The sequence below is a fragment of the Marmota marmota genome, unplaced genomic scaffold, assembly GCF_001458135.2.
Source record: "Marmota marmota marmota unplaced genomic scaffold, marMar, whole genome shotgun sequence".
Lineage (NCBI taxonomy): Eukaryota > Metazoa > Chordata > Mammalia > Rodentia > Sciuridae > Marmota > Marmota marmota.
The window spans coordinates 1815379-1828909 of NW_026000130.1; the positions used below are offsets into that span (position 1 = coordinate 1815379).

Genomic DNA, 13531 nt, shown 5'->3' on the forward strand with positions numbered 1-13531 from the left:
TAATAGGGTAAAAGATACATTTGAACACACTCCCGTGAATGCCCACTTTGTGCCAATGCCTGAATGGTGGGCAGCAAGGCATTCTTGTTGTGCCACCGCAGCTGTGGCGTCTGGTCCCCTGCCTCTGCATGCTCTCTCCATGGACCTGGCTCTAGCAGCTCTTCCATGCTCATATTTACCCTGAGATCCATCCTCTGCATTGCGCTGCCCACTTACAAATAAGCCCCCCTGGAAGGCAGAGGGCTCTGCATTTTTTGAGGCTTCACATCCATGAATCAGCTGTGAGGCCACATTATAGACTAGCTTCCTGCAGGAAGTGGATGAGAAGTTGGGTTGAAAGACTGGAGGAAAGCTTGAAAGAAGCAATTTTAAAGCAATAGAGACCTCAGAGGTTGAAGCCCTTTGCCCAGGGGGACTGGAAGAGAGAAGATGAGAGGGAAGCGTGCCGGAGCCAGCGTGGAATAAAGTGTCAGCTTTAATATTAACAGTGCCACTTGTCATACAGGTGCCACTTGTCATACAGGTGGTGCTTCAGGAACACCTTCACACAGAGCACCTCGCTTGATTTTGAAAGTAGTCCTTTGAGAGAGGTGGGACAACTAGTGCAATCCCTCTTTTTGAGACAAGCGTGGTGAAAAGGGAAAGGGCACCCAGCAGAGGACAGGCACAGTATAGGCATGGAGGTGTCATTGGGGGACTTGGGAGGGGGGGGGCTGGATTATGTGATGCACGAAGGGGCCACATCTAGGAGAGAGGAGCCAGAGGTGGGTCCTGCAGATCAGATGCAGGTGGAGGAGGGAAGCTGGTGAGGTGGGGGTGCTGGGGGCAAGGTCAGGGAGCCTCCCGGGATGAGGAGCAGAGGGGCCATGCTCCCAGCTGCGGGGACTGTTGTGTGGCTGCAAGACAGGAAGGCCCAGTGACTTACGGTGACATGAAATGGGTCTTGTTGAATCACAGAACAGGATTCTGTGTGTGCACCCTGCCCCAACTGGTGATCAGAGGCAGAAACGGACTCTGCAGTCTGTCACTCTAGGGGAGCAGAGGTAGTGGTGTTTCTGCCTACAATCTAACCCAGATGCCAGTTGTCCTTGAGGGGGCTTACTCACCACGGAGCACTCAGCCTGTCCCTTTGTCTCTTAGGCCACCACGATGAAGCCCTGGCTGTAGCAGAAAGAGGTCGGACAAGGGCATTTGCTGATCTTCTGGTGGAGCGACAGACAGGACAGCAGGACTCGGACCCCTACTCCCCAGTCACCATCGACCAGATCCTGGAGATGGTCAACAGCCAGAGGGGACTGGTGCTCTACTACTCACTGGCGGCCGGCTACCTGTACAGCTGGCTGCTGGCTCCAGGGGCAGGTGAGGCTGCTGCCCTTGGGGACCAGGCGTCTTAGCTTTGTCATGCCTGTGATCAAAAGACCCGACCAGAACAACACAGGGGAGGAAAGGCTGGTTTGTGCTCAGGGTTTCAGGGGTCAGGTCCATAGTGGGCTGACTCCATGGCTCTGGGCCCAAGGTGGGGCAGGGCATCCTGGCGGATGAAAGCTGCCCAGGACGTGGCCACAAGGAAGCAGAGAAAGAGCGCCCCTGACAGGGACAAAGGACAAAATACAAACCCCAGAGACCCACCTCCTCCAGCCACACCCTCCTTGTTCACAGTCCAGCCCAGCCAATCCATATCAGTGGATTAATCCACTGCTTAGACGACAGCTCTCCTCATCTACGCATCTCACCTGTGAACGTTCTTGCATTGCGTCACACATGAGCCTTGAGGACACCTCACACTTAAACCCCAACATCAGGCAACAGAAACACCAGCCCCGAGAAGAAAAATCGTGAAAGGGGAAAGACTAGATGAAGGAGCCATTGTCAGGTTCCAGTAAAACTGCCACCGTGGATATTCCATAGTGGGACATCCAATTAATAAGACATTCAGCTTTCCCCCTCTACCAAGAAACCGTGGCCCTCACAGTGAGTCAGGAAGCACTTGTCAGGGAAGAGCAGGAGGAAGAGGTGGCATTTCAGTAGCCACCCTACTCTTAGGCAGCTGCTGCTCATTAACTAATAAGGAGACAGCCACTCCTAATGAGTTCTTTCTAGATATGATTTGATAATTGTGGTCCTTTGTCATGGCAAATTTAGACTAAAATGATAATGGCAACCCTCAGTTTATAAGTCTCCAGCTTGAAATTTCTGGGTTTAACAGAACCCCCTTTTTTACCAGTTTTGTTGAAAAATCTATTTTAGGGGTAAAAATCCCCTTTGATTAAATCGGCATTAAACGTTCAGGATGTAACAGTTTCGCTGAATACAGAACCACTAATTGGCTGTTAAGGCCATATTTTTTGCATAATAAAATGCTGATGGCTTTACCGCGTTGGAGACAGACCAGATCCAATTAGAGTTTATTGACTGGGGAAGTGGATCTTATAATTGGGAATCTTGAGGAATGGGCTTCTTGAATGTCTGTAAAAAGTTCAACTGCCAGTGAGAATTGACAAGATTTTCTTGAATATGTTTCTTTCCCTTTGATTTAAAAAAAGAAAAAAATGGTGCTGGATGACAGCTCCCAGCTGCTCTTTGGTCCTGCGCCCTGGCGCCTCGGTGTTCAGTTGTCTCGCTTTTATTGTTGCAATCTTTCCCCTCCAAGTCCATGTTCTTATGGGCTTCCCACAAAGAACACCCTTGCCCCTGACCTTTCTATGCTAAAAGTTTTAAGTTACCATTTTCGGAGTGACCTGGTGAACGAGTGTCAGCCACAGCAGCATCCCCAAGTGTCCCCACTCCCAGAAGGCACTGGTGCTCCTGAGGAGGAGGCTGACAACTGGCGGGTATCAAGCTCTTTCTCTCTGTGGTTGTTACGTCTTGGGGACATGATTTGACAGGTGGCATATCCAGATCCCTGTAATAATGAGCCGTGTGTAATGAGGCCGCTATTGTTTCCCTTTTCATTCCTCTTTGCTCTTAATGACACTCCGAAGCTTTCACTGGGGCTCTAATCCAATCAGAGAGGACTGGCGTTTTCCAGGGCTGACACAGCTCATTACCACTTGAGAATCTGCCCCATGTTTATTGCCAGAAAACCAGCGTGGACGGCTTTGGTTTCATGGAGACATCATTTTTTGCACCTTTAATCCATTAACGACCACTGACCAGTTAGTCTTATTTTTAAAAGGGTGTTTTTATTTGACCTTTATACTGTATGTTTATTTTTATTTGCTTTTGTGATATGAAAGGTTTTTGTGACACAATTTCCACTTGGCTAATTACCTGTTTGTTCAGGATTTCAGCCTCCACAGAGAACCTACCTGGGCACGGTCATGCACAGACCCCAAGAGCAGGCCTTCCCTAGCTGGTGATTCTGCAAAGCAGGAGTTTGGAAAAACATAGGGAGTAGTCTAATTACCCAGGAGCTTCTGAATGTGTCATCAGCAGCAAAGGCTGCATCTTGATTCCCTGTCATCAGGCACCACCCCTGATGGCAAAAGCTGTGGAAAGGGGCACTGACCTGGGCTCAGGAGGACCTCTGGGGCGCTTTACCAAGAAGTCACGTAGCCTCGGCACTCCCAGCCCTGCCCTCGGCCCCTCTCTCCAGCCAGCCCAACCCCCTGTGATGTTGGCTATGCCTGTCTGGTTTCAGGAATTCTGAAGTTCCATGAGCACTACCTGGGTGACAGCACCGTGGAAAACTCCAGCGACTTCCAGGCCAGCAGCAGTGCAGTGCTCCCAACGGCAGCCAGCTCGGCCCTGGAGCAGCACATCGCCAGCGTCCGCGAGGCCCTGGGGGTGGAGTCTTACTACTCGAGGTAGGAGCACGACGTCCCAGGCCACCTCAGTTAACTCTCCAGGCCTCTGTTCTATAAGCCTCCTGTTTGGACTAGTACCCGGAAGCCTGTGGAAATCACGCGTTTGTGCGCCATCTACGCACAGCTGCTGTGGCAGAGCAAGTCTGTCCCCGGTGTGCAGCCCTGGGGGCCGTCTTGATTCTTGGTAATTTCCCTTCAGATGGGAAGGGCCTCGTCAGAGACGCCCATTCCCTGAGCAGAGTGTGTAGACTGTTTAAAGTGAGCATGACTTTGAACGAGGCAGACCAGCTAATTAAAACTGAGGCTGGTTTTGGTTTGTAAACAGATGATAATGAGTGAGTTTGGACTGTCGCTGATGGCCCATTTGAGAGCATAATTTAACATGAGTAAGGGAGTTGTGCACTGCTGCCTGTGGAGGCGCTCAGGTGAAAGGAGCTGAACTCCAAATACCAAAAACAGAGAAGGCAAGTGCTTCCTGCCAGGCTTGTGAAGGTCTCAGCTTACGGGTACATTTTCTCATAGTGATTGACTGTTGAAAACACGGGAGATAGTTTCCATAAACACCTGGGTCTGGGTTACAGCACCAGAAGAGGGTACCATGGTGCCAGGCACCCAGCTTCCCTGGGCCCCACAGTCCTCCAGGCATGAACCCCAGTGTCCAGTAGCTCTGGTGGTAGAGAATCTGCTTTTCCTTGCGACAGGTCCAAGGACAAATGTCAGCTTGTTCCCCACCCCACCCCTGTCCCAATGGCATCTGCAGTCGTCACAGTCCTGAGCTGTCTCCACGACTAGTCCCCGTGGAGATGCTTTGCCCCGACTCTGTGTGTGTGGTGGTCGTTTCCAGAAGCCAGACTGGTCTGTGGGGTGCTTATGAAGTTGGGGGAGGCTCTTGGGTGAGATAATCATGCATGAAATATCAAGATCTGGTCCAGCCCCTGGTTCAACAGAAGCCAGCACTGGAACAGGTAGCCCTGCAGGGTCAGAGCCTGGGTCAGAGCCGTCAAGAATTCCTCCCAGCCTTCTAGGCCAGGGTGTGTTCTGTTTTTAATTATCAAAATCAAAATCATATTTTGAGAAAATAGCCAAGGCAGGTAAGAATGTCATTCTGTAGCTTCTGGTTTTGTGAAGTATGAACAGGCCTTAGCCACGCGCACACAGTGGTCTGATTTGTCCTGACTGCTGGGCGTCCTAGAGTGCCCTGTCCTTAGGCCCGGGCAATAGTGTGACGATTACAGGGGTTGACAGTGTGGTGACCCCCACGCCCTTGGGTGTACGACTGCCCTCTGAGATTTAAGTTACAAATGCCCCAGACTAGGTCAGACTAGCGGTATGCAAAGCCACGTCATCAGAGAGAAAGGCGGGTGGGCCTGTGTGATCAGACTGGCCATCAGAGGAGTTCCCGTCTGAGGAAGGGGTGGGGGAAGTGGTCAGCAGGCAGGGAGGGACAAGGGACCGAGTCAGCAGGGCCAACTCCTGCAACAAGCCCGTTCGGGGCACTATCAGGAGGATAGAGGATCGTGTCCCATCGGCAAGGCTGCTCCACAGTGGCAAGCGGTTGCCATGTTCCTCTTCATTCCCCTTCTGCCTCCTCTTCCTCCCATAAGGCCCGGTGTCCACAGTGTACAGGGCTCGCCATGCACGAAGCAGATGTGGCTCCCGCTCTCACTGACCTGGGAAGCAGTAAAAAATAATAATAGCAAAAAAGACAGCCTACAAATAGTTAATTAAAATTGTGGTAAGAGCTTAAATGAAAGTGCAGGGTGTAATGAGGTCCAGGCTGTGGTGAGGTGGGAAGACCTGTAGTGGGAGCAGTGGAGGCTTCTCTGAATGGGGACAGTTGAGCGGAGCCAGAGGAGTGACAAGAAATAAGCTGCAGACAGACAGTAGCCCAGGCACTGGGCACAACCCTTGGAGGAGAAGTCCCACCTCCATGACTGCTTCAAGCCTCGAGTCCTGCCCATCTCTCCGGTGATCATTTGGTTTCTCCTGTAAAAACACTTGTTTGTAAAAGTCATTATTCCAGTAATAACTGGAATTCTAGTATGTCAACTCTCTTTGTGCTTAGCCAATGAAAGTTCACTCCCCAGAGGCAAAAATTCCGCCTCTGTGGGCACATTAGCAAGGTCAATCAGGTTTATCAGACTTAGAAGGCCACAGTCCTGAGCCTGAACTAAGACCTGGAGGTACCTGGGTGTGCGCACCTGCCATCCCCTCTACATGCTCAGGGATCTCTGTGCGCTCTCTTCCACAGAGAACAGCCCAGCCCAGACCACTGAGGGGGCTTTGCCCAGGGGAAACACAGACGCACTGGATCCCAGTTGTCCGGTATCGAGACTAACACTCACCGTGAAAAGGAAGGGGACTCGTGGTGGTTGAGCTCCAAACACTTGTGCCCAAGCAGTTCCTTTATGAGGCTGGAGGCTGAAAAAGTCTGTTCCCAGGGGTCTTTTCCACCGAAGAGTGGCTTAGGGTTATAGTTCAGCTCTTCCTCACTGGAAGGGAGAAGGGAGGACTGGAACTTGCTAGAATTCCCCATGTTAGTGTTTCCTCCCACCTAGAGCAGAGGCTAGTCCTTAGGGACTCCAGCATACCCTGTGACTTGGGCTGCACTCTGTAGCTCGGATCCCCCCTTGCACCACCAGGAATGAGGACTTTCCTGTCATTTTGGAGAAATGTATTCATGCACCTCTGGGTTCAATACTGGTACCAAAAATGAACAAACAAACAACTGTATTCATAGTTTGTGAGTTAACTCATGTTCTTGATTTTGATAGTAAAGTTGAACACTTCATTGGCATGGTTTGGATTTAATAGAATGGAATTTTTGTGAGATTCTGGTTTCTGCCTCACAATTTCATGAAGAGAGTTAAGAAAATCTCAATGACATGTCCCCCCCCCCTCCTTTTTTTAGTTGTTGATGGCCATTATTTTATTTATTTGTATGTGGTGCTAATAATTGAACCCAGCACCTCACACATGCTAGGCAAATGCTCTACCACTGAGCCACAACCCCAGCCACGACATATCCTTTTTCATCTATTAAATTAGTAAATATTTTGGAAGCTATATTTCTCAATAATTAGAAGGGTGCAGGGAATGACCAGGCATATTCCCTAGGAGTCTAATAAATAGGTTTATCCTTTCAAAAAACAATTTTCCAATAATATTAAAATTCTTTAAAATATTTGTGTCTTTTCATCCCCAAATTCTCCATTTGAGAACTGGAGCAAAGATATGTACATAGGAATATTTATCATAGGCCTATAATATTATAGAGAGAGGGAACACCGCCTGCATATCCAATTGAATGTCAAACAGATTACATTCATCCAATATATAATTGCTATTAAAATTATCTTTATAGAGATTTTTGATCATATAGCCAAATATTTGTGAAAAAATATTAAGTGAAAAAATAGGATATAGAATTACTTTGTATAATTTTAGTTTTGCAATATATGCAAAGTAATGCAAATGAAAAGAAAAAATTCTTGGAAGGAAATAGGGCATAGTACTAGTGCTAATTATAAGTGGATGGTTGTAATTATGGATTATGCTTATTATTTTATTCATTCTTAATTTTTATGTGTTTTTATGGTGGAAATATATTATTTTTGAAATTAGAAATAAATAGCTATGAACAAACAACCCTGCCTTTCAAAAGGGGGGGGAAAAACCTTCCTGTAATTTTACTTCATAGAGAATAACACCCAAATTTGAAAGCCTGTCACCAGAATCTGCTCCTAGGAGGGCATTTCAGGTCCTTGTGGAGACTGTGCCTGCCTCAGCTGCTACACCTTCCCCGCACTGAGTGTGCTCTGTCACTTGTCCCTCTACTCCAGCTTGGGTGCCTCTGGGCTCTGGGTCTGTAGCTATCCACTAAACATCTCTGTCTGGGCATCTTTTAATCTAAAATTTCTAATGCCCAACTCCTGAGTTTCCTATTTCTACCCCAATCTTTACCCAGTTCTTGTATCATCATGTAAAGAAGATCATCACCTGTTACTCTCTTTCCCTCATTTTCCAACCCATAAGTAAATCTTGCAGATTCTCCCTATAAAATTCATTCTGAACAACCTGCCGACTCTGAACCATGAAGAAATAAAACATCTGAACAGATTTATATCTAGTAAGGAGATTGAATCAGTAATCCAAACCTCCCAATAAAGAAAGTCCATGACCAGGACCAAACATGTAAAGAGAATGAACACTGATCCTTCTCAAAGTCCTTCAGACAAGTGTGAAGGAAGAATCAATCCAAACTCATTTTATGACACCAGAATTACCCCAATACCAAGATCCGACAAAGACACCACAAGAAAACGACAGACCAGTGTTCCCGATGGATTGATGCAGAAATCCTCAAAAAATACTGCAAACAAAATCGACAACATATAAACAGATACTAGAGCATGACCAAGTGGGATTGATTCTTGAAATACAAGGATGGTTCAGCATAGGAGTCAGTCAGTATAATGCACGACACTAACAGAACGAAAGACCAAAGAGCACATGCTTATCTCGGTTGGTGCAGGAAAAAGGATTTGTAAAATGCAACATTTTTTCATGATAAAAACACAAATAAGGTAGGAACAGGAAGAAATTACAACATAAAGAACAGCCACATATGAAAAGCCAAACTAACATTAAATTCGGTTGAAAAACTGAAACATTCTTCCTAAAATCGAGAACAAGAAAAGGTTGGCTTGGTTTGCCACTTTTATTCAAAATAGAACTGGAAGTCCTGGTCAGAGAAGTTAGGCAAGGGAAGGGGTTAAAATGTACCCAACCGGAAAGGAAGTAAAAAGTAAAATAATCTCTGCTCACGAATGACCTGATCTTTGTAAAAAACCCTAAAGTCCACCCCAAACCTGAGTCCTAATAAACAAATCCAGCAAAGTTACATGATATAAAGAAATCAATTGTGTCTCTACAGACTAGCAGTGAATAATCAGAGAATGAAGTTAAGAAAATAAGCCAATTACAATAGCATCAGAAAAAATAAAATAAAATACTCAGGAGTTAACCAAGAAGGCAAAAAGACTGATACACTTTAAAAAATTACAAAATGCTACTGAAAGAAATTAAGCCATAGATAATGGGAAGCCATCCCATATTCATGGATTAAATGTTCATACTATCCAAAGCAATCTGCAGGTTCAATGAAACCTTTACCAAAATCCCAGTGGTATTTTTTTGCAAAATCAAACAAGCAAGCAAAAAAGTTCAGTCATTCATATGGAATCTTAAAGGACTCAGCATAGTCCAGATAAATCCAGGGACACTTTATCACCAAGCTACATCCCCAATACATTTTATTTTTAAAATTTATTTTAGTAGAGTGTGATAGTCATCCATAATAGTTTAGTTCATCTGACAAAATCATACATGCATAGAATTTGATTGTCTCCATTTCAGTACCTGATCCCCACAACCCCGACCACAAATTTCCCTTCCCTTCTCCCTTCCCCTATTCTTCTTCCTCTACTCTGCTGATCTTCCTTTAACTCATTTATTTATTTATTTTGGTTGGTGCTTTACACATATACATAAAGGTGGAAATCACTGTGGTATATTTATATGTGCTCATAGGGTAATTTTTTCACATTTCCTCCCCTTTCCCATTCCTCTTCTCTCCCTCTTGATCACCTCCTCCTACTGCACTGATCTTCCCCATATTTTCCTGATATCTGGCCCCCCACACACACTTTTCCCCTTTATTTTGCTTTAGCTTTCACATATGAGAGAAAACATTTGATCTTTGATTTTCTGAGTCTGGTTTATTTCACTTAGCATGATATTCTCCATATCCATTAATTTACCAGCAAATACCATAAATTCATTCTTATTTATGGCTGAACAATACTCCATTGTGCATATATACTACATTTTCTTTATCCATTCATTTATCTGTTGACAGGCACCTGGGCTAATTCCATAATTTGGCTATTATAAATTGCAATGTTATAAATATTAGTGTGCCTGTATCACTATAGCAGGTTGATTTTAGTTCTTTTGGGTAAATACTAAGGAGTCAGGTAGCTGGGTCATATGGTGATTCCATTCCTAGTTTTTTGAGGAACCTCCACACTGCTTTCCATAGTGGCTGTACTAATTTGCAATTGTACAAGAAATGTACAAGTATACTTTTTTCCTTACATCCTTACCAGCAGTTATTATTATTTGAATTTTTTGATCATTGCCATTCTGACTGAAGTGAGGTGAAATCTTAGTGTAATTTTGATTTGCATTTCTCTGATTGCTAGAGATATTGAACATTTTTTCATATATTTCTTATACATTCATTGCTTTTAAGAAATTTCTGTTAATTTCTTTTGTCCGTTTATTGATTAGGTGGTACTAGTAGTAGTAAAAGAAGTAGTAGTAGTAGTAGTAGTAGTAGTAGTATGTTAAGCTTTTTTAGTTCTGTATATATTCTGAATATTAATCCCATGCCAGAAGAGTAGCTGGCAGGGATTTTCTCCCATCCTGTAGGCTCTCTCTTCACACTCATAATCATCTCCTTTCCTGGGCAGAAGCTTTTTAATTTGATGGCATCCCACTTATTGATTCTTGGTTTTATTTCTTGAGTTTCAAGGTTTGTTTATTTTTTTTAAAGAAGTTGGTGCCTACATCAATATGTCGTCATAGTGACCCTATGTTTTCTTCTAGCAGTTGCAAGGTTTCTGTTCTAATTCCTAAGTTTTTGATCCGTCTTGATTTGACTTTTGTGCAGGGTGAGAGATAGGGATCTAGTTTAATCCAACGTATGGCTTTCCAGTTTTCCCTGCACCCTTTGTTTAAAAGGCTCTTTTCTCCAACATAAATTTTGTCACCTTGTCAAGTATCAGGTGACTGTAAGTAGGTGTGGGTCTGTCTCTGTGTCTTCTATTCTCCTCCATTGTTCTTCATGTTTATTTTGAGATGACAGTGTTGGGATGCTTCCTGCATTCCTAATTTCTCTTCTTGCTCAGGTTTTCAGGCAATCCTGGGTCTCCTATTCTTCCAGTTGAATTCAAGTACTTTTTTTTTCTAGTTCTTTGAAGCATGTTTTTGGTATGTTCATGGGGATTGCATTCAATCTGTATGTTGTTTTTGATGGTTGGCCATTTTGACAATATTAATTCTGCCTCTCTAAGAACATGGGAAGTCTTTCCATCTTCCAAGGTCTTCTTCAATTTCTTTCTTTAGTGTTCTGTAGATTTCATTGTAGAGGTCTTTCACCTCTTTTGTTACATTGATTCCAATTTTTTTTTGGTTTTTGAGGCTATTGTGGATGGGGTAGTTTTCCTAATTTGTCTTTCAGTGGATTCATCTTGAGTTAAAAAAAAAAGAAAAGAAAAGAAACAGCTGGAGGCCTTATACTTCCTGATTTCAAAACATTATCACAAAACTACAGTAATCAAAACAGTATGACACTGGCATAAAGACACACACACACACACACACACACACACACATACTACGGAAACAGGACAAAGAACACAGAAATGAACCCTTATGTGTGTGGTCAGAGGACCTTTGACAAGGGTACCAAAGCCACACAATGGGAAAGGACAGTCTCTTCAGCAAACAGTATTAGGAAAACAGGATATCCACATGCAAAAGAATGAAATGGGCCCCTTACCTCACACCACACATAAACACTAACTCAAAATGGAATAAAGACCTGTTTAGTCGGCTTTTTTGCTGCTATGACCAAAAGACCTGACAAGAACAACTAGAGGAGGAAAAATTTATTTGGGGCTCATAGTTTCAGAGGTCTCAATCTATAGGTGGCCAAATCCATTACTCTGGGCCCCAGATGAGGCAGGACATCATGGCAGAAGAGTGTGATGGAGGGAAGTGGCCCAGGACATGACAATCGGGCAGCAGAGAGAGAGCTCCACTCACCAGGGACAAAATATAATTCCAAAGCACACCCCAGGGACCCACCTCCTCCAGCCACAACCATGACCCCTCAGTTAACTCCTAACAGCAGATTAATGCACCAATATGTCAAGACTCTCGTAACCCAGGCACTTCACCTCTAAACTTTCTTGCATTGTCTCACACATGAGAGGCATGTTTGGGGGACACCTCATATCTAAACCTAACATGACCTGAAATTATAGGACTCCCTAAAGAAAATATAAGGGCAAACCTTCACAACATTGGGTTTAGCAATTATTTCTTATATGTGCTATCAACCACAGGCAACAAATTTTAAAATATACAAAGAGGACAAAGAGGACTACATCTACGTTAAAAACTTCTGTGCAGCAAAGGAAATAAAGAACAGTAAAAAGGCATCTTCAGAACAGGAGACAATATTTGCTAGCCTTATTATATCTGATAAAAGATATAATATGTGATAAAAGTTAATATTCAGAATATATAAAGAACTTCTACAATTCAACAACTTACACAGGAAAAAAATTTCAATTAAAAATGGGAAAGGGCTTGAATAGATATTTCTCCAAAGAGATATACAAATGACAAACAAGCATATGAAAAGATGCTCAAGATCAGTTCTAATTAGGGGAATGTGAATTGAAACCACAATGAGAGCCAGGCATGAGGGTGCATGCCTATAGTTCCAGCGGCTCAGGAGGCTGAGACAGGAGGATGGCAAGTTCAAGGCCAACCTCACAACTTAGCAAGACTGTGCCTCAAAAAGGGTTGGGGATGTCACTCAGTGGTAAAGTGCCCCTGGGTTCAATCTCCTGTATGAAAGGAAGGAAGGAAGGAAGGAAGGAAGGAAGGAAGGAAGGAAGGAAGGAAGGAAGGAAGGAAGATGTAAGGAAAGGAAGGGGAGAGGGAAGGGAGGCGGGAGGTGGGGAGAGAGGGGAAGGGGAGGGGAGGGAAAAGGGAAGGAGGAATCCGANCTCCTAGTTTGTCCATTCTTCTCTGGGGAGAGAGGGAGGGAGGGAGGGAAAAAGGAAGGAGGAATCCACAGGAAGATGCCCCCTCACCCAGGAGACCAGCAACTCTCAAAAAACAATCCCAGTAGCTCTGGAGGCTGAGCCAGGAGGATCATGAATTCAAAGCCAGATTCAACAAAAGCGAGGCACTAGGCAACTTAGTGAGACCATGTCTCTAAATAAAATACAAAATAGGGCTGGGGATGGGGCTCAGTGGTCACGTGTCCCTGAGTTCAATCCCTGGTACCAAAAAAAATAAATAAATAACAGAGTTGGCAAGTATGTGCAGAAATAGGACCCATGTGCATGGTTTGTTGGAATATAAAATAGTGCAACCACTATAGAAAACAGTATGGAGATTCCTTAAAAAATTAAAAATAGTATGAATGTATGACCCCGCTATCCCTACTTCTGGGTGTACCTCCAAAACAATTGAAAGCACAACCTCAGAGAGAGATGTACATACCATGTTCACTGCAGCACTGGTCACAATAACCAAGAGGCAGAAGAAATCTAAATGTCCACCTGTGGATGCATAAGTAAAGAAAATGGGTTATAGACAGACCATGGAATGTTGTTCAGCCTTGAAAAAGAAGGTCTTGTCACATGTTATAACATGAATGAACCTGGAGGACATCATGCCCAGGAAATAAGTTGAACAGAAAAAGACACACATTGTGTGAGTCCTCTGAGGTCTCCACAGCAGCCCAACTCTTAGAAAGTGGAGGAGTGCTGGTCAGCAGGGAGGTAGTTGGGGAAGGAGCTGTTCAATGGCTCTGGAGTTTCCTGATTTGAACAAGTTCTAGAGATTGTCACACAGCA

The 13531-nt window shown here is 44.4% G+C and overlaps 1 protein-coding gene across 1 annotated transcript in view; it reads left to right on the top strand.

The window, feature by feature from the left end:
• The window catches only part of Ttc28 (tetratricopeptide repeat domain 28), a 583072-nt gene that overhangs the window by 497179 nt on the left and 72362 nt on the right, over nt 1-13531 (top strand). The window contains exons 13-14 of the mRNA XM_048784881.1: nt 1141-1359; nt 3641-3806. Of these exons, the coding sequence (XP_048640838.1) occupies nt 1141-1359; nt 3641-3806 (385 nt within the window). The remainder of the gene's footprint in view (nt 1-1140; nt 1360-3640; nt 3807-13531) is intronic.